Source organism: Alligator mississippiensis, chromosome 6 (genome assembly GCF_030867095.1).
Source record: "Alligator mississippiensis isolate rAllMis1 chromosome 6, rAllMis1, whole genome shotgun sequence".
Lineage (NCBI taxonomy): Eukaryota > Metazoa > Chordata > Crocodylia > Alligatoridae > Alligator > Alligator mississippiensis.
Window position 1 is genome coordinate 100,238,356 of NC_081829.1, and position 27,579 is coordinate 100,265,934.

Below are 27,579 nucleotides of genomic sequence, written 5' to 3' on the forward strand. Positions count from 1 at the left end.
CGTGGCATCGGGGCCCCACAGAAATAACGGTACGTGAGCATGTCGGGTTTGGATGATAGACCGCACAAAGGGACAGAGGTAAAGCTGTGCAGGCAACCTGACTTTGAACAATTAACCGCGCAGATGTTCTGTTCTCTGAATGCAGTTTCCCCTTCTCTTTTGGAAGAGGCTATGGCTACACAGGGCAAGAGCTGCAACTGGCCTGCACTGGCACCGGGTCTCAGCTGGACACAGCCATCAACTGGACACGCAGACACATACAAAACACACTCTAGCCCTGCTGAGAACAAGACAGCGGATATAGTTTCCTTCTCATTTTCATTCCTTTTCATTTGCAAGAAATCAGTGCTCCCCCACACTGCTTCTGTTATACGGAAATAGCCAAGAGCAGACATCTATCATCCATCACCAGCTCACCCCAGAGAAGAGAGCGGTTGGAAATGGAAAACGTTGCCCCATCCCCAGACATCCCCAACCACCCTGGCCTCAAGGCATGCCCTGGAAGTCAGCTGGGACTTCATCAGAGGCAAGGAAACTCCAACGTAATGTCTGGCCAACAGGTCCCTCCCTTGTAAATCCAGAGAGCCCACTTGAAGAATGGGGAAAGTACGGCTGAGGAAGAGAGCTGTCTCAGGCAAGCAAATCCCAAACCATTTATCGCTTGATAGCCCAAAAACATCCCCATAAAATCCTCCCAGAATTCAAAAGGGACCGAGTGCAGGTCATGGACCCGTGTGACAGAGTCCCAGAGGGACGCCCCATTTATGAGGCGTGCTGCTCTCTTCCAGGTAGAGGGTAGGCACAGCCCGGATACAGCACATTATCTGAGCTTGAGGCAATAGCTCTGCACCGGGTAATACGTAGTTAGTCTGGTTTTGTTAATCACCGAGCACCTCCAAGCTCCCGCTGAAGTCTGGGAGAGCCCCTGAGCTCTCACCTCTCCGAAAAGCAAGATTCAGCATTTATTTAAGGACCTAAATATGGATTTCAGAGTCTAGCTTCAGGCTGTAAAGGTCACCTGTGCAGCTAAAACTCTGTCCCTTGCTCTCGTGTCTTACGATAGACCCTGGCGCTATATATTCCCACGGGTGTTCACAAACAATGCAAGACACTGCCCAGTTTTCCCCCCTTTCACTTCAAATGCACACGTCACATCTCAGCACATCTTGTATCGGCTCCATTTCATTGTCCAGACTTTAATTGCTCACACTTTTAAGCAAAATGCTCTCATGTATTTTAATAATCTGGCCAGCACCTTGGATAGTATCTTGCTGTTTCCAACCAGCAGCAGAACGAACCTACCGTTCAGGGGTTATAAAGCTCATCTTGTGCAGCGCAAACTTTTAGGTGGCAGCGAGGAGTGAGGCATTTAACTACTAACATCAGATACAAACAATTCTTACTGTTCATATAGGCCAGAGAAATGTCACTCTGTCTCTATATATAATGTATAGCATGTGATGTAGGCACAGTTTGCTCCACTTCTATAATGGATCCCACAGACCATAAGACTTTATATGAGGTTGCAGGAAAAACCTGTGATAATGCACTGTTCAACAGAAAAGCATACCAATATGTGAGTCTATATTTAACACAGTCACATAGAGGGGAAGAGCTGAGGTTAGCTTTAACCTTGGCACTTCCGGCTCTCAGTATTTAACCATACAAACTTAACCATCTTTCAACACAGGTTTTGCACGAAAAGTGCTATATACTTTTTAAAGGGGGGGGAAGGATAGTAGAAAGAAACCCACAAAAATGGCTGACTTCCTGCTCCTTGGGCAGGGGGCTGGACCCGATGGTCCCTCCCAGCCCTGGTGTCTATCACATCTATGAAAAATGACAAGTGTTCAAGAGTCTTGGGGCAATGTTTCAGGGGATAAGTGCTCATTTTTGGAGTCCTCTTTTCACAAGAAAGTTTGGGGGATGAGGGACAGGACTGGTGAGGAGAGGCTGAGGGAACTGGGCTGATTTAGTCTGGAGAAGAGAAGACCGAGGGGGATTGAATAGCAGCCTTCACCTCCCTGCAGGGGGGCTGCAAAGAGGATGGAGCTGGACTGGGCTCAGTGGGGGCAGATACAGGACAAGGAGCAATGGGCTCCAGCTGCAGCAAGGGAAGTTGAGGTTGGATATTAGGAAAAACTTTCTTACTAGGATGGTGGTGAAGCACTGGAGCAGGTCACCCAGAGAGGTGGTGAGGTCTCCATCCTTGGAGGTTTTGAAGCCCCGTTTAGGCAAAGCCTCGAGTGGGATGATGTAGTTGGGGCTGGTCCTGCTTGGAGCAGGGGTTGGACTAGACGTGACCTCCTGGGGTCCCTTCAACCCTCATTGTCCATGATTTATGATTCTAAGAATTGAGCATGTGATGGGTTTCCAAACCACCGACCTCTGGGACCCCAACCACTTCTTGTGTCCCCAAAATGAATCCTCCTGAATGCCTACTTGTGAGCACCGAGCTGGGCTGAACATTTCATCCTTTCTTTCCAGAACCTCAAGACTCTGCCTGGCACCAAGCAACTGCCATCGCTCTGGGCAAATGCCATGATTTGGGACTGCTGGGGTAGACACCCCAGCACTGCGGCTTCTTGGGAGGTCTGCAAGAAAAAGTCACTGTCCTAAACACCTGAGAAGACCCAGGGGAAAAACCCTCGTTCCCAAGCCGAGATTTCGAGTCTGCCTCTGGAGATGCCAGGGTGAAAAGATGGAAAGCAAAAGGCAAAAGTCTATTAAATAAAATAATGCCTGAGATAAAGGGATTTGGGAGCACAACAGAACGGCTGTCCCAGCCAACAGAACCGGGAGGATGGACATCAAGATGGCAGCTCTGTCAAAGGAGAGAGGGGTGAGCGCTACAGCGGGAACGCACAGAGATGGCACTGGGACCTGTTCGGAGATGGTGGCAGCCTGGCCGTTGGATCGCGCGCCCCTTTCCCAGCCCACAATTCCTTCTGTGCGAGTGCAGGACGATGATGGGACCCCAAAGGCTGCCCCAAAAGACTTCGCCATTAATCCCGCAACACACTCAGCGCGCTCATGCTAGGCCACCGCAGCCTAGGGACGCAGCGGAGCAGCCCAGCCCCAGGGTCTCCGGCGTGCCCTCTTTGCAGTTGTTGTTATTGCTGTTTATTCCCATTTGCCCCTTTTATTCTGCGGGGTTTCCCCCACCCCCCTCCACCTCCTTCCTTGACTCTGATGGGGGCTCTCTTTGTGCACAACAAGCCCTTCTGATCTCTTTGAAAGGCAGGCTCATGTCATTCTTCCAGATCATCATTGTATGACATGTTTTTATATCAGGCTGACAAAGGAGCTATTTGATCAGGGGGTATGGTGTGTGATTGTAAGAAATTCAGCTAGCCGGTGGCAAGCATTGTTCCCCAAAGCGGCTCCCTGACCCCGTTCTTTTCAAGGGAAAACTCCCTTGGAGTGGCCTCTATTCATTGAGTAACACCAGTCCGCAGTCTCACCCCAGGAGCAGGCTCAGTTCAGAGGTATGTCACCGATATCACCCATCAACCAGCCTTTAACTCTTTCATCAGCATTAGGTTTCCAGCACAACAGCTGTTATCGGAGGGATGAGCTCCGGGGGGGTCGGCAGCGCATTCCAGCGCGCTCCGGCTCTCCTTATCTCCGAGAAATTTAACCTTCCCTTTAAAAGCGGGGTTGGGAATGGACTGGCGGCCGCTTTCCACAGAGCCCGGCCTAAGTGTCTGCGTCTGTGTCTGTCCCCCCGCCACCCCCTCCATACACACGTGCACACGCACACCGTCCCTAGCTGCCCATTCTGTACTTCACGTTGTAAGACGAGCTGGCTTGGGCCACTGGGAGCCTTTCCATTGGCCTCAGCAGTCGTTGGGCTAGGGCCCCCGTGGGTCCAATCCTACCCCATTTGCTCACACAGGTAGGTTTGATTCCTGGGAGAAGTTCTCAGTGTTGATGGAGCCCCAAATGGCCCCTTGGGAACCGCGAGGCCTGCGATTCCCATGCCCGGGTCTAGCAGCGTATTGAGCTGGGACCAGCCCAAAGGCCACTGAGCTCAATGGAAAAGCTCCCACTGGATTTAAGAAGCCCAGGATCAGGTCCCTGCGTTGGCGACGAAGCATTGGCGTCTGCCTGCTAGCCTGCGCAAGACGAGGCGAGTCTCGGGCCAGGATCTGCTGCCCGGTGAGAGCGCACTGGATCTCCGCTCCCCTCCAGAGCACGGGATGAGCCAACCGAGCGAAGCAGGATGAAGGTCCAGCGTCGAGATGATCCTGCTTGGCCTGCCTTGCATGGAGGATCGCCGGGGCAGGCAGCCCGGAGGCGTGGGTTACTAAGCAGCCCGCTGTGTTCAGCCTGACATGACTTCGCCACGTTTTTCCACGTTCTCCGAGCAAGACTCGCATCCTCTCAGGCCCGTCGTCTTCAGGTTTCACAGCTTCTCAGAGGCTCCAGGCAGCAGCTGCAGCATTTGGGCCCTTCGGTCCCAGCCAAGACCTCCTCTGGCTGCGTTCGATTTCCTTCCCGAGGGCTCCGGTGCGAAGCGCGGACAAGTTCTGGGGTCACCCACGTCCCTCCGGCGCGAGCCGGGCTCCAGAGAGGAGTCCGGCTGCTCCAGGTGGCTTCGGCCTGGGCCCCGCACCCCTGGCTCCAGGTGTGTCCCCATCTTGCTCAGGCGCGGCTCCGCAATTAGGGTTTGTTAATGAACTTGAGCTCCCTCTGCTGGTGCAGAGCCCAAAATACGTGCTGCAGCCAGCCCGTCTCCGGGATTGCTCCGGCACCGCCGCAATTTAAGGAAAACCTTGATAATCCCGCGAGCAGTCTCCACCAGGCAAAACCTATTCAGCCACTGTGCAGACTTGGGTGCGTGGCACCGCTCATCCACAGAAAGACAAGACTGAGGGGGAGGAGAGGGGGATTTGATCATCATCTTCAAATCCCTGAAGGGCGACCACAGAGATGGAGATGGCCGCAGGGGGACAGGACTAGAGCTGCAAGAGGGGAAACTGAGGCTGGAGACAAGGAGGACCGTCCTGGCTCGGAGGGTGGTGGAGCACTGGAGCGGGCTGCCTGGGGAAGTGGTGGGTTCTCCATCCCCGGGAGTTTTCAAGAGCAGGTCGGCGGGCCCCTTGGCTGAGCTGGGTTAGTCAGGGACGATCCTGCCTTCACAGGCGGTTGGACCAGAAGTGACCACGGGAGGTCCCTTCCAGCCCCGCTTCTCTCTGATCCTAGAAAAGCTTCCGAAGGCCAGCAGCAACTTACCCAATTACCCCCCAAGAGACTTGACTATGAAGTAGGTCAGCATCATTATCCTTATTTTCCAGCCAGATAATTACCCACAGATCCTCTGCTCGGATCATTAGGACGCACCCCCTCCCATGGGCTGCAGCAATGTTTGGTTTTCAACCCAGTGTTGAGCCTAGGGAAAGATGCCCCTTTAAAATGCTGCTACAGAGGCCACTTTCCCACCACCCGTGGCTGTGAATGGCGAGCACGCACCGCCCAAGGGCACGGCCACCGGAGGACATCGCTTCTTCCTCCAGGCGCGTGCTCCTTCGTGGCAATCCTTTGAAGTCACGGAGAGGAGGTCTCTCCGAAGGCTGCCGTGGCCGGCGTGGGGCTCACACACAATGGCCCACCATCGCCTGACTCACCATGAAATGTGGAACGGCTCTTGGGAGGCCACATCTGGAGTCCTGTGTCCAGCTGTGGCCCCCGCTACAGAAAGGATGTGGACACATTGGAGAGAGTCCAGTGGAGGGCAACGAAAATAGTTGTGGGCTGGGGGACAGGACTGGTGAGGAGAGGCTGAGGGAAATGGGCTATTTAGTCTGCAGAAGAGAAGACCGAGGGGGATTGAATAGCAGCCTTCACCTCCCTGCAGGGGGGCTGCAAAGAGGATGGGGCTGGGCTGGTCTTGGTGGGGGCAGACGACAGGACAAGGAGCATTGGGCTCAGGCTGCAGCGAGGGAAGTTGAGGTTGATATTAGGGAAAACTTTCTCATGAGGAGGGTAATAAAACACTGGAACAGGTCACCCAGAGACTCTCCATCCTTGGAGGTGTTGAAGATCCGGGTAGACAAAGCCTTGTCTGGGATGATGCAGTTGGGGCTGGTGCTGCTTGGAGCAGGGGGTTGGACTCGATGTGACATCCTGAGCTCCCTTCTACCCTCCTTGTCTGTGATTCTGTGACTCAAACATGGGGCTATTGGCGACGTCCCCACACAAGTGGGGAGGGCGAATGTGCAACTCATCCATGCGCAGGCATCAGCCCCACGCAGGGACGAGGCGTGATTAGGGTACTGGGAGTGACAAGTGAAAACTGAGGGGGGATTTGAGCACCATCTTCAAATCCCTGCAGGGCGATGCAGAGAGGATGGAGACGGGCTTTTCTTGGTGGCTGCAGGAGACAGGGCTAAGAGCAATGGCCTCCAGCTGCAGCAGGGGAAACTGAAGCTGGAGATTAAGAGGGATTTTCTGGCTCTGAGGGTGGCCCAGCAATGGAGCAGGCACCTAGAGAGGTGGGGCACTCTCACCCCTGGACATTTTCCAGAGCGAGTTGAACAGACGCTTGGCTGCGATGGTTTAGTCAAGGACAATCTTGCTAGGAGCAGGGCCTGGACCTGGCCCGGATACCCTTGTGAGGTCCCTATGATCCTGTGATATATAAGTAGGAAAAGTTGTATATAAAGTGAAGCTAAGGGAAGGAAAATATAGGGTAGGTATCAAGGAGCAGGTCCTGACAACTGCAAGAGCCAAGCTTGAGTGGGCCAGGCAAAGCCCACAAGTCAGGAGGGAAGTCAGCCCGCGCTGTCCAGCCGCTTTCCATGTTTAGGGTCTTGGATCTGGTCATCTGCCATCCTTCAGTGCACCCGGGGCAGGTTTGCTGCCCCGATGCTCTCTAGGCGGACTGTAACGTCGTGCATCTGCCCAGCCGCTTCGCTAAACGGATGGGTCAGTCCCTTGTTTCCTGCGCTTTGGAGGGCAGCACTGAGAGCCGGGCTCGCTGCTGCACCAGCATTGGGAATCCCGTTGGGTGTCAACTCCCGGAGCTCAAGGACGACACCTGTTGTCTTCTGGGACGGGCATCAAAGACCTCCCTGTCTCTTCCAGTCCTGGCATTTAGACGCTCAGCTGGGAACGTCAACCCGGTGCTTTCAGCTCATCTTGCGGACACGGACCGAGGGTCTGACTGGGCAGAGGGGAGGCATCTCTGCTCCAAAGGATTTTGATGGTCTTCCTCACTGCTCTGCTCTCTTGCCAGCTTCGCCCAGCTTCCCACATACCCAATCTTGCATGGTCTCCAGAGAGTCCTTCAGCTTTCACTGGTCTTTCTGGGAAGGGGGCTCAGTTAGGATCCAAACCAACATCCACTGACATCAGTGGTCCCGTAGATGGTTTTGCTGTTCTAGAGCAGGGGTCCTGGGGTCGGCCCCCTCCAGAATAAGCCACCACAGTCAGAGATTTCGTGAGCAACGGCTGAGTAACAATTGTGAAATCACAGAAACCGCCGAGAAGCCGGGCTGGAAGAGACCTGCCAAGGTCACGTCTAGTCCAACCCTGCCTAAGACAGGATCAGCCCTGTGCAAACCAGCCCAGGCGAATCCACAGCCTAAACTCTGAGCAAAACCACTGTCAACCCTGACTCCACACAAGACATCACCCCTGCTCCTGTCCCAGAGGGGACCGTGGCAGCCACCACCTTGCTGCTGCAAAGGGTGTTAATAGATGCTCCAGAGACCCCAGGCCGAGGCCGTGCCCCCGCTGCAGGAGAAGGCAAATCCCCCAGTCTGGACCAGTCTGACCAGGGGAAAAATCCCTTCCTGCCCCAGTGCAGCGTGGGGCTGATCCTGAGCGCAGGGGCAAAACCCTCCCGCCAGGACCCTGCGGGGTGGGTGCAGCAGGAGCACTGGCACAGCCCAGCCCCAGCCCCAACACCTCTGGGGGAGGCTTAAATGCCCCGACACATGGAGCAGAAACCTGGGAGACCCCCATGACTTGGGGCACGCAGCGTCGCTGATCCTGTAGACAGGGGCGGCTGCGTGAATGCAAACCCCCCACAGCTCCCTGGAGCGGGCAGAGCTGCTCCGTACTGAGCAGCAGAACCGAATCTGGGCTTCTCCAAAGACCGGGTCACCCGCGGCCGGGGGGCCACATCGCAGCGGGATGACTTGCTCGTGCCACCATCATCCGCCTGAGCGAGGCTGCAAGTTTGACACGTCTGGAAACTCCCGAGGTGTCGGGAGATTGAAACCCCGGGAAGGCCAAGCGCTGGGCTTTGCTCTCCCCCATCGCACGCATCCAGACCGGAAAGCGCTTTATCAAAGGGCAGCGCAGCCGGGCTCTGCCGCCCAGGCCCCTCCGCAGAGCACCCGAGTGGCTGCGGCAGCAAGGAGGGGCGCTCCGGCTGCGTGTCTCTTTCCAGCAAGGACCTGCCAAAGGCTGCGGTTTGCCCATCGCTGCTTCTGGACGGCCTGCGCTTGTACACGACACCCCTCCTGGGCACGGGCAGCACTTCCACGCGCACTGAACGGCTCTCACCGCGTCCTCGCAGCGTCGGTGTCTCACGCTCACATTAAATCTGCATAGGAACCAGCTATAGAGTCCTTGCACGTTTTCAAGCACCCACTTTATAGATAGTTGGCTCTTTTCATAACCGGACGGTCATTTTTATCGCGCGATAAGTACTTGGCATGTGCGGCCAGTCTAAGTTTATTGTGCGGTTGCCCAGTGAATTGTGTGATATATGTCAAGCGTGGCAGGGGTCTAAGGTGCCACTTTGCTGTGCTGTGTGCCTGATGGGGGTCTAACACGCCAACCTCCCCTCCTGCCTCACCAACGTCGTCGCTCATCTCTGGTGCCCTCTCGCACTCCCCAGCTCACGGATAACCTCTTTATCAGGGGAAGCACTCATCTACTCAGTGAAGTTTCTGGGCTTCACCATGACCAAGAAAAGCCTGGAGAGGTGAAGATGAATGGTTGGGAACCTAGACATCAATGGAAAAGGTCCCAGAAAGCGTCGGCAATAAAGTCATGATTTTCACGGCGATCTCGGGACGGCAGGGAGAGAGCAGAGCTGACACGGGACTATCTAATGAGCCATCCCAACAGTGAGCCTAGGCCCAGAGCACAAAGCAACGAGTGCCTCTGACCAGGACTGCGACGGGTCCCTCTCCGCTCCTGGGCCTTCGGTCTCGGGCTGGATGCCTCTCTGTCGGGGGCAGCCAGCGGGGATGGAGGGGCTCCCTGGAAAGGACCCCGTTATTATTGAGCCCTGCTGTCGTCGTGGATCAGGTGGGTGCCCAGGGTGCCGGGTGCTGCACAGACAGGTAGGAAATCACAGGTCACGCTGCAAAGAGCAGTGAGTCAAGAACCTGCACAACTCACATCTCGCCTGAGGATCAGCCCTGCCCAGACCTGCCCAGACAAACCCACTGTCTAAACTCTCCATAAAGCTACCCTCAATACATTCCCACCTCCGCCCTCCGAGCACCCCCAGCCCCGGCGGGCCAGCTGGATGCCACGCAGAGGGGTCGAGGGCAGAGTGCGGCTCTGTTCAGGGGCAAGTCTGCATCGAGAGGCTGCAGGACGCCAGGCTGCGCAGGGGGATCGGTCTGTCACCGAGCAGCAAAAGGCATCACGGGATGGAAACGGCATCGAACCGGGGAGAGGGGCAACGAGGCAGCAGAGCAACTCACCGAGGGACACGGGGGACTGAGGTTTGCAAGCCTCAGGGTGGGCTGTAAGGACCTACCGAAGGAGCTGGCGTGACTGAGCAAAAGGACAACCGAATGGCAGGTGAAATGCAACGTAGAGAAGTGCAAAGCGATGCACTCGGGCAAAAATAATCCAGGCTGGACCTACACTACGTCGGTTGGCTGTTGCCACGCAGGACGGAGCTGGGAGCCGTTAGAGATGTAGGACATAGGACTGACCCCGCACGTGGCAGCTCCTCTGTTCTCCCTATAACATGGGGTGAGAAACCCCACCGCTTCCCCCGCGTCTGCCCCTGGCACAGGTGAGGCGCCACGTGTGGCTGTCCTGAGGGGGAAGAGGGCAGCGCTCGTGTGTCCTGGCCCACGGACCCGCACCACTGTGCGGTGCGTGCCAAGGAACCTGCCAGGACCACGTCACCCCAGACAGGATGAGACACGAGGACACTGCTCCACCCTCGTAGGGAAGAGGACACCTGGGAGCGAGCTGGGGTTACACCCCAACGGGCTGGAGGCGGGAGAGCTGGGTTTAGCCCGAGGCCAGACAGGCAGCACGGCTCCGTGGGAGGTGAACTGAGCTCAGCAAAACTTCCCAAAAAAATCACCTTCCAGTCGGTAGGGAAAGCATCGATGAGCCCAGGGGATGAGCACGGAGATCCGCGACTGACCCCTCCTCTGCGCCTCCTGGCCCGCCCTCAGGGCCGCAGCCCTGTACATCGCGGGCCTGCCAAAAACACCACTGCGGATGCCCCCATCTCGGCCCCGAAAGGTTGCAGAGCCGAACTCAGCCTTCAAAACAACCCGGATCATCCAGCTCTGAGGCGCCGCCCTGGCCCAGCCTTCTGCCACAGCACCCAAGTGATTTAGGAGCCTGCACCCCAATGACCTTAGACCCCTGCCTTGCTTTTGAAAAGGGAAATCAAATGAAACCGGGCTCAGGAGCCTCAATACCCTAAGTCCCTTCAGCATTTGGACAGTTTTGTAGGGTCCACCCCTCGGCCCCGCCCCGGCTGGACAGCGCCCCGGCACCAGGCTCACGCCGGGCACGTGCTCCACGGCCTCCGGAGGGGTCCCCCGTCCTGTCCTGTCCGACCAAGCCGGTGGCCGTCTCCCTCCGCCCCAGGCGTGCTGCAGCTCGAGCCGGCCGCTTTGATCCCCGGGTGCAGGCAGGGAGGCGGGCACGGACAGGCGAGGCGCTGAGCGGAGGCCTGCCAGGACCGCCAAACCCCAACCGTCCCTGGGGAGCAAAGGGAGGCTGCGAGGTCCTTTCTCCTGCTCCTCGGCCTCGTCCTAGCCGTGCCCCGGAGCAGAGGCCGAGACCGCGGGCTCCGTTCTCGTGGGGCTGCCAAGCCCCAGAACGGGGAAACCTCTTCTCACCAGACTTCCCCCGCGGCTTTGCTGGTCCAGCTCATTCAAGGAGATGTCCGGAGGGTCTCCTGCCACGAGGAGAGCAAGCCACCGCCGTCAACAGCGCAGACGCCCCGCGACGAGGTCCCACGGGCACAAGGACGCGGCGCGGCCCCTCGAAGCAGGAGCAGGGGCAGCGCCAGAGCATCCTGTGGGCAGAGAGAGACCACGCGGCAGGGATCGGCTTCGCTCAGGCCGGGGGCTGGGGTGGGGACCCCCGTTCTGCTCCTCCAGGCGGGAGCCAGATGCTTTCCCCGGGCCACTGGGATGGGATTTTATAGCACAGGTTGGCCCCTGCCCTCCAGCCGCAGCAGCCCGAGGAATCAATCATTACCCCCCGTCCCTGTTTGATGGTTAACAGCCTGAGCCGGGGCCAAACTGGTTGTTAATTGTGACAACAACTGATTTCAAGGGGCTGTTTCCAGAGACCGACACTCGGGCAATTTGCTTTGAGCGGCCACCAGCAGCCTGGGCTACTGATGAGGACCATAAAGGGAAGTTCACAAGCCATTAACAAAGGGCTCCCTGCCCAGCTGCTTCTCACGCCCAGCCCTCAGCCCACACCTGAATCCCAGCAGGGCCATCCCGGAGGGGACCACCCCCTCCATCCCAAAACCACCAGCACAATCCATGGTCTCCATCCCCAGCCCCTACCTGCAGGTCCCTTTCCACGAAGCCTCAGCCGCCGCGAGGCTCCGGCACTGAAGCTCTCGTGGCGCCCGGCGCTGCTTGTTTGGCTCGTGTCCATCCGTCACCTCGCATGGAGATCATAACCTGTTTGGGGGAAGAAACTGTGTTTGTGCTGCAGCTACAACGGGCTCCAGGTCCGTGACCGGGGCTCCCGGGGTAAGAGACACAGCGACGGCGACGGAGCTAGATGGGCCCTTCGTGCAAGCACCGCGCTCCCGCTGGCCCGCCACGGCCCGGGGCGATTTGTGGAGGGCGGTGGGCTCGTGTTGTAGAAATCCTGGAGAAGTGGGGCTGGATGGGACCTGCAGAGAGGACATCTAGTCCAACCCCTGCTTGAGGCAGGACCAGCCCTGTGCAAACCACCCTGCACAAACCCGCCATTGAACCTCTTTGTAAAACGACCATCAGCCCTGACAGCACCAGGCATCGCCCCTGAACCTGCCACGGGGAAAGCCGGGGGTCGTGGCCACCAACGTCCTGCTGCCGGAAAAGGCTGTTCACAGATGCTCCAGAGAGCCCAGGCCAGGCCATGCCCCTGCTGCAAAAGAAAGCAACCCCCCCCAGTGCAAACCAGTCTGAGCAGGGGGAATCCCGTCCTGCCCCAGTGCAGCGTGGGCGCAGGGGCACGACCTCCAGCCGAGCCCAGAGCAGAGGCCAGCCAGGCCAAGCCACGGCTCATGGAAATGCAACCACAGACCGGGCGCATCTGGTTTCCCCTCATTCGGTTACTCCTGAGAAGCCGCTAACTGATGCCCTGGAGCTGAGGAGAGATGCTGGCGCGGGGGTCGCACCCTTGCAGCCTGGGGTCACGGGGCTCTCGGCAGCATCGAGGCCACGGTCTGTGGGATCTGGGTTGCACCAGGACGGCTCACAAGGGTTTTGATCCCTCCTCTCCCATCAGCGAGGCGCATCCTTCACCCCAGCACCGAGAGTCCGCGCCGGCCGGCAGAGCCTCGCACTCGGCGCACGTCAGCGCCACAAGTCATGGACAGGGGCCAAGGGCCTGCTCCCGGGGCCGGGCAAGGGCCCCACTGCTGCCGGTGAACCCAGGACTCGAGAAGAGAGCGGCGGTGTCGGACAAATCGATCCCTGAGAAGCTGGGAAGGACACGGCGAACCCCGGCAGCCCCGAGACAGCGTGGGATGAGCAGCGGGCACACGGCACGACATCCCGGTGCCACCAGTGACTGACCAGAAAACTGGCTGAACCGCGCACATGTGACGAGCGCTCCTCCAGCCCGGGGACGGACTCCTGCCGCTGGGCCCGGGTGTCACTAATTAGGCCCAGCGCGTAGGTGCTTCGAATATGCAAAGTGCCTACCGAGGCGCTAAGTGTGATCATTATGGCCGGGAAAGGGGCTGTGAAGATATTACCGTCTTATTCCACATCCCTGGACCGTGGCCTCAGCCGTGGTCCCACCTGGGCGGGAGGAGAGGGAAGGATGGGGGCACGGAGGCAGCAGGACTGGGGGAAGGGGGCAGGGGGCCGGGGGCAGGAGAAAGGGCCCAATGGAGATTTAGACACAGTCTATATAGCATGGAAAGAGCCCAGCGCGTGTGCTAGAGCAAAGGCCGCCCTCCCCTCCACACGCATATGCACACGCACACTTGTTTCACAAGCTTGCACTCACTTAGTGAGCTCCTCCACCCTGCCAGCCCCAACCTGGACCCCCCACCCCGGATCGACGCCTGTTGCCCCGGGAGGGTGCAGATGCCCTGGGAGGAAGCTTTGCAGGGCAGGACAGCAGCATCCTTCGGGCCCGCGCCACGCGCCCGCTGGGTGCTCGGAGCCAGGCGAGGGAGGCGCGGGGAGCTCGGCCCCTGGCAGGATGCGGGGCGCTGGCGACGGAGCCCGTTTGATCTGGAATAACGGCAAGGGCGAATAGCCGCGGCCTCCCCCGCTGAGTCCTCGCGGGGCTATAACCCCCTTGGGAAGGAGGGGGCTTTGCAGAGCGCGGCAGAGACACCGGCCCCTCCTCGCTGGAGAGGAATTGCTCTCAAACAAATGAAACGTGTGTAATTAATGTCCCAGATGAAAGCGTTTCCTGGCCGGGCCCTTCCTTCGCAGGGCATCAGAAGCTGCTCAGAAGGTGTGACTTTTCCCACAGGGAGCCTCAGGCCCTGCCACAATAAAGCCAGGGCTTCGTCCCCAGCATTAATTAGAAGAGGGGGATGGGGGCAGAGGTTTGAAAGCTGACCCTGAGGCAATAAACAGCCCCCCTGGGCCCGTTGCCCGGGGCCAGGGACCGGCATACGGCACCGGGTCCAGTGCCAGCGCCAGCCCACGTCCCACGGGCAAGGGAGGCATCCAAAGGGGTGTCGCGCTCCAGGTCCGTGGCTAGACGGAGAGGCCGCTCTGCTCCGGGCTCGGGAAGGCCGGGGTCCAGGCGCCGTGGGGGCAAAGCCAGGCTCGGCCAGCACGGTGCACGGACGGCATCTGGCAGCCCAGCGAGCCACGGGCGGCTCTGGGGGTGTCCGTGCCCCTCTTGGGGTGGCAGCAGGGGGTTCCTCCCCATTGCACCAGCAAGAGGGCTGGGAACGAGGGTGCTGAGCTGGGCTGGGCTGGGCTGGGCCGCCGCGGGTTCGGCCCCTCTCCGGCACCCGGGCTCTGCAGCAAGACGCTGGGTAATAAAGAACAGGACGGTCGTTAGCAAGAGGCGCGGGGCATGCTAGGTGCCGGGGCTGTGCCGGTCCCTGCCGTCGTAGGCACCCCGTAACCCAGGGGTGCCCTGCTTCAAACCCTCACCCGCAGCCCTGAGGCACTCGAGCCCCAAAAGCCTGGAGGGGCTGCGACCCATTGCACCCCCACGGGACGACAGCAGGAGAGACCACAGAGCCACAGACCTCTGCAGCAGTGGGCAGCCCCGCCACCACGGCGAGATGCTCCGACGCTCGGCGCCTTTCTGCTCGGGATCGACCCGACACGGGCCGGGCTGGATGGGCACGATGCCCAGCAGGGCCCTGGCATGGTTCAGCTAAACCCAGGAGCCGGTCGGGAGGCTTCTGTGCATTTGGCAGAGGGGCAAAGAGATGCTTCTGCCCCCCGTTGCCATCTCTCCGGACACCTTTGCCCCCCAGCCGCCTCCTCAAAGTCAGAACAAGATGAGGAGGCAGAAAGAAAAACCCCACGGGCTTGGAGAGTCTCCCCGTTGCCTTCCCACCAAAGGGCCCTGGGTACAAAACCCTTCCCTGGGGCACAAAATGCCAAGGACCCAAGGGCTCCTTCTCTCCAGCCCACAAAGCCCTGGCCACCGCCTTGCACGGGGTCCTCCGATGCCCTTCACACCAGGCTTTCGGCCTTGCCCCTCTCCGACCCCCACTTCCAAGCCCGGAGACCCCCACCCCACGCCTCTCCCCATCGCCTTCACCCCCCCGAAATCAGACAGGCGCGTCAAATACTAATGCCATTTTTTTAATGCACATATTAAATAAATATTTCAATGATCTCATATTCAAATTTGTACACGCAACAAAAAGTCCTCGAGGAAATTAAAATAATAATAATAATAAAAGAACAAAACAAGACACCCCAAACACTCAGAAAGAGATCGGACCCGGGCTCTGGCTCCACTCCAGTGTCTGCTTCGCTCCCCCCGGCGGCGTGTGCCGTGCTCGGACCCGCTGCAGGGCAGTGGTGGTGCCCAGCGCTTGGTTTAGAGCCGGGCGGGCGGGGGGGGATGCTGGATCGGGGCAGTTTGGGGTGTTTTGGACAAGAAATTGGGCTTTGGACAATGCACAATTTTCCCTGGAAACTGCCTGTTACAAAAACGGCCTTTTCTTTTGTCAGAAAACTGAAGCCTGGACGTGGAAGACCTGGGGACTGAACACCAAACCCGTTCTAACAATTAAGAAGAGAGCCAAAAATGCCCAAACGATCTCAAACTTCACATTTTGGGGTGGAAACTTTTCAGCTTTTGGGTGCAACGAGAATGGAGAAGTTGAGGTTTCAGCAAAAAGTCCACATTTTCCATGAGAAAAATATATATCTCCCCGTGTGCTGCCCACCGCCGCTCCCTCCGAGGTGCCCGGGGACATCCCAAGGCGGGTGTCGCGGGCGCGAGGTGGCATCTCCGGGCCGGACCTCACTCGAGAGCCGGTCCCCCGGCCCCGGGAGATCAGCTGCGGTTCGCAGGGGGATCCAAGCAGCGTCCAAGACCCTCTCGCTCGGCGAAAGGAGCAGGTCTGGTTATCCCCGAGAGCTTCGGACAACGCGGCCTGGGCATCGCCCTGCACCGCGCGCCCCGGCGGAGACGGGAGCAGCGTCCTGGCCTGAGCTCTTCTCTCCCCACGCGCTCTTTCCTATCCTGTCTGCTCAAACTCGCACGAACCCATCTGCTTGAAGTAGCACTTTGGTCCCAGATAGCTCCCCCCACCCTCCCCCCATCATTCGCTTTAAACACCAGTGATTTCCCCCGTTTCCCCCTAGCACTACAAAAATAACGGAGACGACACCGCCGCGAGGGGACTAGGAGGCGGCTACGTCGGCGCGCGGTGCCCCCTCCGCGAGTCTCTCGAGTCGGTCCTCTCCAGCGCCGGCAATACAAAAATAGAGCTTCTGTCCGTCTGTCTGGGTCTTTTCTCCGACCACAAAAGAACCAAAATCAAAGCAAGAAAAAAAGTTATAAACAACGAGATCCCGGCTTTTATTGTTTGTTTTTCCCCTCCTTTTTTTTCCTCTCATTTTTTTTGGGATCACCGTACGGGAAAGTCTCTCTACTCTGCGTCCGCCCGTCTCCACGGCAAGGAGAGGAAGGCACGGCCGGGCCGGTCAAGGCCCTGCCCGGCGGCTGGAGTTCCTAGTCCTTTTACTTCTCCGGTTGAAGGGGTAGTTGAGGAATTCGAAGCGGCGATGGGGCTCCGTGGTGTGGTGGCCCTTGGGCAGGCGCTTCATGAAATGCACCTCGCGCTGGTGCTGCCGGGTCTTGGAGCCGCGGCGCGGGCGGCCCTTGCGGGTGAAGGCCATGTACCAGCCCTCGTACTTGGCGTTCTGCAGCGCCGTGTAGTTGTTCTCCAGGACGATCTCCGTGAAGACACAGTCCTTGCCTTTGCCATTGCTCTGCGGGGGAAACGCAGGACAGAGTGGGTCAGTGCCTGCCGGGAGATGCCTTCAGATCCCGAGATCATGCAATGGGGGGCATGGGGGTGGAAGGGAGCTCGGGAGGTCACGTCTGGTCCAGCCCCTGCTCCAAGCAGGACCAGCCCCAGCTACAGCATCCCAGCCAGGGCTTTGTCTACCTGCATCTTAGAAACCTCCAAGGATGGAGACTCCCCCACCTCTCTGGGTAACCTGTCCCAGTGCTTCACCACCCTCCTAGTGAGAAAGTCTGTCCAAATATCCAACCTCAACTTCCCTTGCTGCAACATGAGCCCATTGCTCCTTGTCCTGTATCTGCCCCCACTGAGAGCAGTCCAGCTCCAGCCTCTTTGCAGCGCCCCAGCGGGGAGGTGAAGGCTGCTCTTCAATCCCCCTCGATCTTCTCTTCTGCAGACTAAATCAGCCCAGGTCCCTCAGCCTCTCCTCACCAGTCCTGTCCCCCAGCCCCACAACCATTTCCATTGCCTTCCGCTGGACTCTCTCCAATGTGTCCACACCCTTTCTGTCGTGGGGCCCACAGCTGGACACAGGACTCCAGATGTGGCCTCCCCAGTGCTGAATAGAGGGGAAGAATCACTGCCCTCCATATGCTGGCACCACTCCTACCCATGCAGCCCGGGTTGCCGGTTGCCTTCCTGGCACAAGGGCGCACTGCTGGCTCCTGTTCAGCTCCTGGTCCCCTGTCCCCCCAGGTCCTTTCCTGCAGAGCTGCTGCCCAGCCCGTCACCCCCAGCCTGCACCGGTGCAGGAGATCGCTCCCTCCTCGGTGCAGGACTTTGCACTTGTCCTTGTTGAACCTAATGAGATTTCTTTTGGCCCAATCCTCCAGTGCGTCCAGGTCTCTCTGAATCCTAGCCGTGCCCTCCCTGTGACAGTGGCTCGGAGACCCGCAGGCTCCCAAGACCCAGCCCCTCCCTTCTGGAAACCACTGGGTTTTTCTGGAAAGGAGATTTCAGTTCTCACGTCATCCCCTGACTCCCGGAGCTGGGGCATTGCAGGGGCCGGCAGCACTGGTGCTCCGTGTCCTGCTGCCCCGAAGCCTGCACAGGAGCTGACAGCTACCCGTGCTCCCAGCTGGAGCAGGATGACCCCAGCGCACCTGGGTCCTGCCGCCCGCTCCGGTACCGTAGCGATTTGCTCCCTTCCCATTGAAAGCCTGCTCTGCGGTCCCCCGGCATGAAGATGGGAGGTGAAGACGGAGCTCCCTGCAGTGCTGTCGTCTCCACCGCCCCCATCTCTCGTGTCCAGGCCCCCCAAGTCCTTCCTAAGCACTCACAAACCCCTCTGGGCCCACCCGAAGGTCAGGACATCGATTGGGATCTGGACTCTGAGCCTCAGACGATGCTGGTCGGGTCACCTCGAGGGGCCTGATCCTGCAGCCACTGCCCTCCGGCTGACGTATACCCCGTGAATAGCCCACGGGCATCATCCTTCCCTGCCTGTGCAGCTCCTAGCGCCGCAGCGCTCTGGTCCTGCAGCAACCCCCTGAAGGACGATGCCAAGGTCATGCTGACCAGGACTGGCAGCGTTTCCCACCTCCCTCCCCCTGTCAAGCCAGATGCTGCAGCAGGCAGATGGGGGGAGATGCATGCTAGGTGGGTGAGAGAAATGAACCCACCCCCGGGAGCAAGGCAGGAGCCCAAAGGGACGTCCCCACCGGTCCCAGGTGGAGCCGGGGTCCCCATGTCCACGGCCCCAGCCCCGGGGTTACCCTCCAGCTCACCCACCGCTAGCCCAGACTCTGCCAGCGACGCCAGCCATCGCTGCCAGGCCTTGAACATGAACAGCTCCGAGCATGCAGCCTGCCCCCAGCCATGGCACTGCGGGCACCGGGGAATCACGGAGCACGGGCAGCCCAGCACCGAGCAGGGCCCAGGGAGGGGGGCATCAGAGCTGCCCCGTGCGGGGTCAGAGCCAGGTCCGTCCTGCCCGTCTCGGGGCTTGCACGGGGCTGGAGAGCGCCGGCTGGACGGGGGGTGTCCGGGGCTGAGCGGGGTTCACAATCCCCTTTAGGAAAGGAGAGAGCGGGGCGATGCGACAAGCTGCCCGGCAAGGAGCAGACCACGGCTGGTCGCCACGTGGCTCACGGGTGTGCTCGTGAGGGGGTCGGGAGCACATGCATCCAGGCTCCTCGTTTGTTCACACTCATTGCACTCACACTTATCACACGCTGCACGTGCTCACTGCCCATGACCTCTCCCGGCCCTGCCAAGCCCAGGCTGGAAGAGCACTGCAAATGCCACTGGCCCACTGCCGCCTCCCCCTGCCCGCGGGGGGGCACCGGGGCTGGGGGAGCCTGGCCACGAGCTGTCGGTGCCGCCGGGCAACCCCCCCCCGAAGCAGGCACCCCTTCCTCACACCCAGCGCCCTCACCTTGCCGATGAGCTTGCCCTTCTTGTTCATGCAGATGTAGAAGCCCGTCTCGGCCCCCTTGATGCGCACGCGGCTCCCGAACGTGTCCGTCTCCACGATGAGCTTGGCTGCGGGGAACGAGGGAGGTCACGGACCGGGCCGGGCACAGCTGCCCCGCCGCGGGGCACAACAGCCCCGCCGGCACCCGCACCGGCTCCGGGCGAGGCAGGGGCAGAGCCAAGCGGAGGGGACCAACGAGGGGCAGGGGTGCCGCGACCCTCCCCCAGGCGAGGGGCCTGCGTGCGTCCCTGGGGCCGCGGTGACTTTGCAGCGGGGACGGCCGCCCGCTAATGCCTTTCACCTCTGCGCCAGCCGAGAGGGCGTATTGATTTGGTCTCAGCTTTTTAATGGAGGCATCGACCGGCTGCCGTAGGAGCGATGCGAATCGCCAGCCGATGGCGCGCCTATAAATAGCCCTGTCACCTTCCTCCGCCCCGGGACCCGAGAGCCGGAGCCGTGCTGCCGGGGGGGGGGGGCGGCCCGCTCGCAGCCTTGCAAAGGGTCCGGGGCGCGCGCGGCTCTAAGGACCCAGCGAGGCCCCGGCTGCGGCCGGGGGGCTTTGGCACGCTCCCTGGGGCGGCTGGCACCTGCTCCGAAACCCCCGCAGGCCTGATCCCGATGGGTGCCTCCCGGCCCCGGGGTGAAGGGAAGGAGACCTGTCCGGGCCCAGAGGGCATTTGTCCGTGCCAACCAAGTGCATCCCGGGGTCGAAGGCATGGGGGAAGGCGCCGTACCCGCTTGCTTGACATAACCGTATGCCCCGTGGCTGGTGCCCGGCCGGGCTCCTGAACTACAGCAGCTGCTCTCAGTGCTGCCCGGGTGGCTGCAGTCGCAGCAAGACCCGTGCAGGAGCAACCCCCTGCAAACATCCCCCATTTCACAGATGAGGAGACTGAGGTGCGGAGGGGCTGAGAGCACAGCCCAGCCCTGGCCCGTGCCTTCTCCCTCCCGCACGCTTCGCCTGTGACAACAGGCCCGACCTGGGGTGCTGTGCCCGCGGCGGCCAGGGAAACCCCCCAGGGCTGCACGGGCTGACCTGCGCACGGTGCTGCACATTCGCCTTGCAATGCCCCAGGCTGGCGGGCGTCCGGGGCAGGGCCACGTGCTGGGCCTGGGGCAGGGCTTGTCTGGCACAGGACGCCACGGCCTGCGCGGACCCTGGAGCCGGCTGCATTCACGATGGTGGTAGCTACCCCGACCGTCCCGAATGCCCCGGACAGACCCAGCCCGTGCCCGCGGCTGCCTGGAGTGGCTCAGTGCCCCGGAGCTGGGACCGGGGGGAGCCGGCTCGCTCTCTGCCCTCACCCCAGAGCTCGGTCCTCCCCACGCACGCAGCTCGGCCCCGAGACGGGGTCCCCTTCCGCCCCTCGCCGGGGGGCCGGGATCGATGCGAGGGGCAGCCGGAGGTTTAGAGAACATCGATTTTCCTTCCCTCGGCTGCCAGCGAGGAAGCCGGGGAGGGCGGGAGGGAGGGAGGGAGGGAGGAGGGCAGGGGAAGCCTCGGGAGAGCAGCACACAACAGGCCTTCAAAGACGCACATCTCTTCCCTTTCTGCCTTTTCAAAAGCCGGCCCTGATTTATAGCCCGGGGGCTGCTCTGGCCTCCCTGCGCAGGACCCGGAGCCCTGCAAGCCCCCGGCCCGGACACGGGCACAGGGTGGGCTCAAGCCTGCCCGGCTCCACCCCGGGCAGGGATCTGGGGGGCCGCGGCTCCGAGCCGGGGCAGAGGCCGGGAAGGGCACGGAGGCCGGACGGGCGCGTCCCACCGACAGCACGGCAGATCCCCGCGAGCGCCCGGCCCGCCGGGAAGGCGGCAGTAAAAACGTCCGAGCGGGCCGAGCGGTCGTTTGAGAAGATAAATCAGCCCTTTTCTTCCCGTCCCCAAACCCGCGAGCCGGACGCCTCGTGCGCGGGGCTGCGCAGCAGCGAGTCGCCGGGTCGAGCGGGGCCTTTTTTTGTTTGTTTCTTTTTCTTTCTTTCTTTCTTTTTTTTTTCGGAAAAAGCTTCAGGTTTTCGCCTCCCGACGTGACAGATTTATCCCAGTAAAATTATGTTTCTTGCTAAAACGTTGAAGGGAAAGTGGCTACGTAAATGCTGAAAAAATGCAGCGAGACACACTTGATCCCCTAACTGGACTGCGAAGAGCAGAAAGTATTCAGGAAATGTTAAAAAAGGTGAAAGTAAGAAGAGTTTTAATCGCTCTTCCAGACATGGGGGTCTCTCTGGAGATTCATATAGAACAATCCTGAACCTCTACTTTCACATTTACAGACTCGCAGCCCTTTTAAAACTTTACATCTGAAAAACGGCTTGTTCTTTCTTGCTTTTTTTTTTCCTCCTGGTTTAGCTCATCCGTCATTTTTCTCTCTCGCTCCTCAAACGCTTCCCCTTTTTATTACGTTTTAATAGAGGTTTGCAAGCCGCCGGGAGCTCCCCCTGCCTCCTCCTGGCCTCGGTTAAACTTGGTCGTGATTTCCAATGTGCAGTAGCCGCCTTTTAAAAAACACACGCGCCGGAGACGCGGAGAGCGCGCCGGGGCCGGGGGGAATCGCCTCGCGCCCTTTTGATCCGGAGGTGGTTTGGGATAAGGCGGCTGGCGGCCGAGGCGACGCGGGGCGCGAGCGTTTAAGTGCACACTAACGTTTCCAAGCCAAAGCACCGGAGGGGAAAGAAAAGCCCGGTGTTTCCACGCCTCTCCCCGAGTAAGAAAGGGAAACCGCTGCTCCAAGGAGAAGCAGGCGCAATTCCTGCGTGCGGTGCGGTCCCGCGGTGCTGCACCGTGCGGGCGAGGGGCCTGCCACCTCTGCGGGCTCTCCTGCCGTGCTGATGTCGGGGTCTGACCGCTTCAACGTGCAACTCGCACACGCGCCACCCAGGCACGGAGCGGCTCTCCCGCGCACCCCACGAGGGAGCCGCCTCTCGGGGCCGGACCCTGCGCCCGGATCCTTCCCGGCACCGGACGGCACTTGTCCCTTGAGAGTCGGCCTCCCCGGCCCCAGCTCGAGGACCGCTCGGGATTTCTGGCAGAGAGCCGTGCCCTCGGAAAGGGTCCGCTCAGGGACAGGGGACTCCACATTTATTTGGGAGGGGGATTTCTTTTTTAGCTATATGTGCAACCCTGGAAACAACCTGCCTCTCGGCCCTGCCAACGACCCCGCGCACGGTCTCCCAGCCCCGCGAGGCGGGCGCCCTTCACCCCTCCCGGCTCCCGAGGAGGCCGGGACCGGCCCGTGCCCTTACCGTGGGCGTCCCCGTCCTCCGCCATGGCGTTGATTTTCTTGTTGTCTAGGATCTGGACGTGCTTCCCGCTGGTCCGGCTGTACAGCTGGTAGGTGCGGACGAGCCGCCGGCTGAGCTGGTCCGTCACCAGGCTTTGCTCCCTCACATGCTGTGTAAAATTAGGTGGGGACTGAACAGTTACCTTTAGGAAATTAAAAAATATACAACACACCATTACGATCTCTGCTCCTCGGAGGGGCTGACGGGCTGCGCACGGGTCCCCGGCCTCCGGGGGCATCTTAGAGGGCCGCGAGCTGCGCTCTCGGGGGCTGCCTGCACCCGGCCCGGTGGGGAGATGCCCCGTCCAGGGCACTGGACGCAACAGGCTGCCCTGGGTCGATGCCGCCAAGACAGGAGCTGGGATTTGCCCCCCCGCCCATCTACCCATGCTATTATTTATGCACGCAGAGCCGCGTAGGGCTGCTAACGTCCTTTTTAACGAGGGCCGTCTCTTCCCAGCCCGCTGCCCTGCCTTCTCCGGCCCTTGCAAGCCACCTACTTGCGACTGCTGACGGCAGCCCCCGAGCTCCCTGCGTGGAGAAGCAAGAGGCCTGGCCCGGCCCCGGCCCTGCTTGCATTTCTCATCAGCTCCTTTTATCCCGAGGCCGGTCGGGGGCATCGGACCCCGCTCCTGACACAACCAGCCTGGACTTTTCCTTCTTGCCCCCGGCTCCCAAGCCCAGCTGGCCCCCGACATCTCTACACATCCCAGCAAACGCGGAGGAGACGGATCCTTTTGGCCTCCGAAGGGGGCACAGCGCGGCCCCCTGGTCTCCCCCTCCCCGTGCGAGACGCGAAGGCTGCCTCGCCGCCTCCCGCACGGAAAAATAAAAGGGGAACGATTTAAAAGCAATCGCTGCCCGAAGCGGAGGCCGCCAGCGCTCTGCCCCCGGCAGCTGGGTCTCTCTGTCTGGATGCGCCCGCTTCGTCGAGGGGGTTTGGGGGCATCCGAGGAGGGCTTGGCCCCTCCTGGCTCCCTTCCCCTCGCTCTCTCCCACCGCCCCGGCACCTGTAATCTCTCGCACCCCCTTGCAAAGCCCGGCTCCTGGCCCCACAGCCAGGCGGGTTCGGTGCCAGCCCCGCCTGCCCCGATTCCTCCCTTTGTTTTGGGGGCTGCGCCCTCCGAGATTGCCCCGCGCGTCCCTTCCTGCCCCGGGACTTCCAGTCTCGTTCCTCCCGCCCCTCCCGGGGCACCCGGCCGGGCCGGCGCTCACCTGAGCCTGGAGGCAGAGGACGAACAGGTGCAGGAACCTGGCGGGAGAAAGCAGAGAGGAGGCGGGGTGAGCGCGGAGCCGAGCCGAGCCGAGCCCCGACCCGACCCGACCCGGACCCGGACCCGACCCGGCGGCGGCTTACAGCGAGCGGAGCAGCGGGGCGGGCGGCGGCATGGTGCGGCGTTGGCGGCTGCGGGCGCTGCTGCCCCGGCCCCGGCCCCGGCCCCGGCCCCGGCCCCGCGCGGGGGCGGGCGGGCGGGCGGCGCGCTCCGCGGCGGGGCAGCCCCGGGCTGCGGGAGCCGGGCGAGCGGGCGGGCGGGCGGGCGCGGCGCGGGCGCTGTCAGCGCGGAGCTCGGGGCGCGGGGCCGGGGCCGGGGCCGGCACTGCGGGGCCCACACCGCACCTGGGCGGGGAGGGACGGCCGGAGCGAGGGCGGAGGAGGAGGAGGGAGGGGCGGCGGGACCGGCCCGGCCCGGCCCGGCCCGGCCCGGCCCGGGGGCAGTGGCGGGGGGGCGGGGGGGCGTGCACACGAGTGTGTCTGGGTGTGCGTGCGTGTACCGCGTAGCTGCGCGCACGTGCGTGTGTGTGTGTGTGTGTGTATGCAAGGGAGAGGTGTGTGCGCGTGTGTCCGCATGCATGGGCACGGGGGCTGTGTGCGGGATGTGCGCGCGTTTGTACACACGTGTGCGCACGTGTGACAGGGGATGCGCGGATGTGGATGTGTCTGTATCTGCATGGGGGGGGTGTCGTGGGGGGGTGCAGGGGGTGCGGGCGCGTGTGCATGCATGTGTACATGTGTAGGGTGTGTGTGTGTGCCCATGTGTGCATACATGGGCAAGGGGGGGAGTATGGGGATGTATGTGCACGGAGGGGGGTGTACATGGGCACCTGCGCATGCACGCACAGGAGGCATGTGTGTGTGTGTGTGTGTGTGTGTGTGTGTCCACACACTCTGGCAGCGTCTGAACTCAGCCCCTCTCCAGTGTGCAGCGATGGCCTGGAGCGCGGGCGAGCGAGGGCTGCCCTTGCGTGTGCATGTAGCACGCCGCGCACGCCCCCAGTGACTCCCAGCCCCGGGGCTCCTGCGCGCAGCCGGCTCGGCCCCGGCCCCGGCCCTGGGGGGCACAGACAGTCCCGGCGCAGGGGCCGCAGCAGACGGGCGCAGGGGGGGTACAAGGAAGAAATCCCGGGCGTTGCCACAAACACCCCAAGCCGCTGGCCACGGCATACAGGTGCCCCCGTGACCCCCTGGGCAGGACCAAGGGGGTATCAGGGGGCAAAGGGAAAGTCCTGACACGGGGGCCTGGGCTTGGGGGGGGTTGAGGGAACAACATGTCCCCCCAGATCTTCCCCCAGGCCAGAGGTCACTGCCGGGGCTAGAGGCCAGGCCCCTGGACCAGCAAAGCCCGAGCCAGCCTGGAGCCAGGGGCAGGCGGCTGCACCAGCTGAGACACCAGCCCCTGGAGGACACTCCTAGCTCTGCCACTGACCTGCCAGGTGGCCTTGGTCTGGTCACCTCGCCACCCCGTGCCTCAGTTTCCCCACCCGCAACACATCACCCCCCAAAAGGGGCTCGGAGGCAAAAAGAGCTGCAGGTCGGAGCTGGGAGGAGGGAGCGAGCGGGCGGCGCTGGGCTCATGTGGATTGGGGTGGAAGGTGCGAGGTGGGCCCTGCCAGTGCGAGACATTAAGAGGATTAAGGAGAGTTTCAGGGGTAGACACCAGTGCAAACACCGCGGGGCCCGGCCCTCCCCCCAGCACACGCTAATCCACACCCGCTGCCCCCACGCGCCCACCCCGCTGCAAACAGCCCCGGACGGCAAATCAAGCCAGGACCAACCCCCCCCCAGCCCTCCCCAAGCCCTGTGCGCGGTGGGGGGCTGGAGGAAGCCGGGGGCTGCGGGACTTGGCTCTACCGCGGAGAAGACCCAAGTGCAGGAGGGTGCGGGGAGGGGGAGCTGGAGCCCCCCAGGCCACGGAGGGGAGGCCCCAAGCCCCCCACCTGTCTGCTGCCATCGGAGGTGGGCAAAACCCTGTTGTGGGCCAGGGGTCTCCAATGCGGAGATGGCCGCAGGAGCGGCACAGGTGGGCCTGAGCCCTGCAAGGGTGGCAGGGAGCTCAGGTCACGTCGGGTCCAACCCCCTGCTCCAAGCAGGACCAGCCCCAGCTACATCATCCCAGCCATGGCTCTGTCTACCTGGGTCTTCGACACCTCCAAGGATGGAGATGCCACCACCGCTCTGGGGAGCCTGCTCCAGTGCTTCACCTTCCTCCTAGGGAAAGAGTCCTTCCTAATACCCAACCTCAACTTCTCTTGCTGCAGCCTGAGCCCATTGCTCCTTGTTCTCTGCCACCACCGGGGCAGGTGCGATTCCTCCCCAGGGTGGGAGCAGAAGAAACTGCCCTGGTCCCATGTCCCCGGTTCTCTGGCCTGGCTGGCAGCAGTCACGGAAATCCTAGCCAAGTGGAGCTGGAAGGGACCTGCGGCGGCAGGATCAACCCCATCCAAACTCCCCCTGACAAACCCCACATCCGACCTTGGAGCCCCACGACAGTCACCCCAAAACAGCTCCCGCCCCTGCCCCCGGGATACAGGGGGCCGTGGACAGCAATGGCCGGCTGCTGCCGGGGGGTCCTGGACGTGCAGAGAGCCCAGGCCCAGGCCATGCCCCCGCTGCAGAGGAAGGACCTCCCCCTCACCCCCCGCTGCTTGTCTCGTGCGTGCATGCGTGTGCATGTGTGTGCGCCCTTTTGCCCCTGCATCTCCATCGCTGAGCTGCTCACACCTGTAGCTACTCTGGGGATGGGGGACCCTGGCTGGGCAGCAGCCCCCAGCCCCGACCCTTTATCTTACCCAAGTCCATCCTCCCCACCCTCGCTCCTCTCCTGCAATCCGCACCCAGCTCCTGCAGCCAGGCCAGAGGCACACGCACACACTAGACCCACGCCGGCTTGCTGCCATAAGCACGTCCTCTGACACGCGCAGCACAGCTGCACCTGGCAGCCTCCCACAACCCTCCCCTTTGCACACCCCCACCCCCATCTGCCCCTCCACGTGCCATCCCAGCATCATCCACCCACAACCCCCCACCTCGCATACAGCACCCTGCAAAACATGCCGGAGACGAGTGCACGTTATAAATGAGAAAATACGGTAAGAGCAGATTCTGCCCCTGCCCAGGTGCCAGGCTCCGATCTGCAGCCAGACACAAGGGGCAAACCTGGAGCAGCCCCAGCCCCGCGACTTACTGCGAGGGCCGAGCTTTGCTCCCTCCGGTCCTCCTGCCACGACCAAGGGGCGAGTCGTATGCAGGGACAAACAGGATCCACCCGGGGCCAAGGCGAGGGGCCCAGGCTCAGCAGCACCCAGGCCGCTCATCCGTGACAGATCACCTAGCTGGGACCACCACCCAGCTGCTCGCCACCACGGGGCAGAGGAGCAGGAGGCAGTTTCTAGCAGCCGGCTTGGAAGGAATCACCGAGTCCCAGCGCCGCGGGGGGGGCAGGGAGCCGCGGGGTCACATCCAGCCCAGCTCGGCCTGAGGCAGGATCAGCCCCGTCCAAACCAGCCCAGACGAACCCCGTGTCCGACCTCGGAGGCACACGACGCAGTTGCCCCGACAGCCCCAGGCATCGCCCCCTGCCCCCCACAATGACTCATGGAGCAGAAAGGGGGGGCACAACTAGCACAGCCCAGGGACCTGGGACACCCCACAGCACAGCACAGGCGTGCAGCATCCCCCCCCCAGCGTGTCACACCTCTTGCCGGAGCACCTCTGCATCGCCCTTGCAGCCT

At 61.5% G+C, this 27,579-nt stretch overlaps 1 protein-coding gene across 1 annotated transcript; it reads right to left on the reverse strand.

Annotated features, from left to right (window-relative positions):
- Positions 1–16,189: 16,189 nt before the first annotated feature.
- On the reverse strand, positions 16,190–23,777 carry FGF8 (fibroblast growth factor 8). Its single transcript, XM_059729441.1, has 4 exons — positions 23,070–23,777; positions 22,532–22,712; positions 19,254–19,360; positions 16,190–16,841 (listed from the first exon to the last, which is right to left on the reverse strand). Exons 1-4 carry the CDS (start codon positions 23,265–23,267, stop codon positions 16,554–16,556), a joined length of 774 nt encoding a protein of 257 aa, XP_059585424.1. The 5' UTR covers positions 23,268–23,777; the 3' UTR covers positions 16,190–16,553.
- Positions 23,778–27,579: the final 3,802 nt, after the last annotated feature.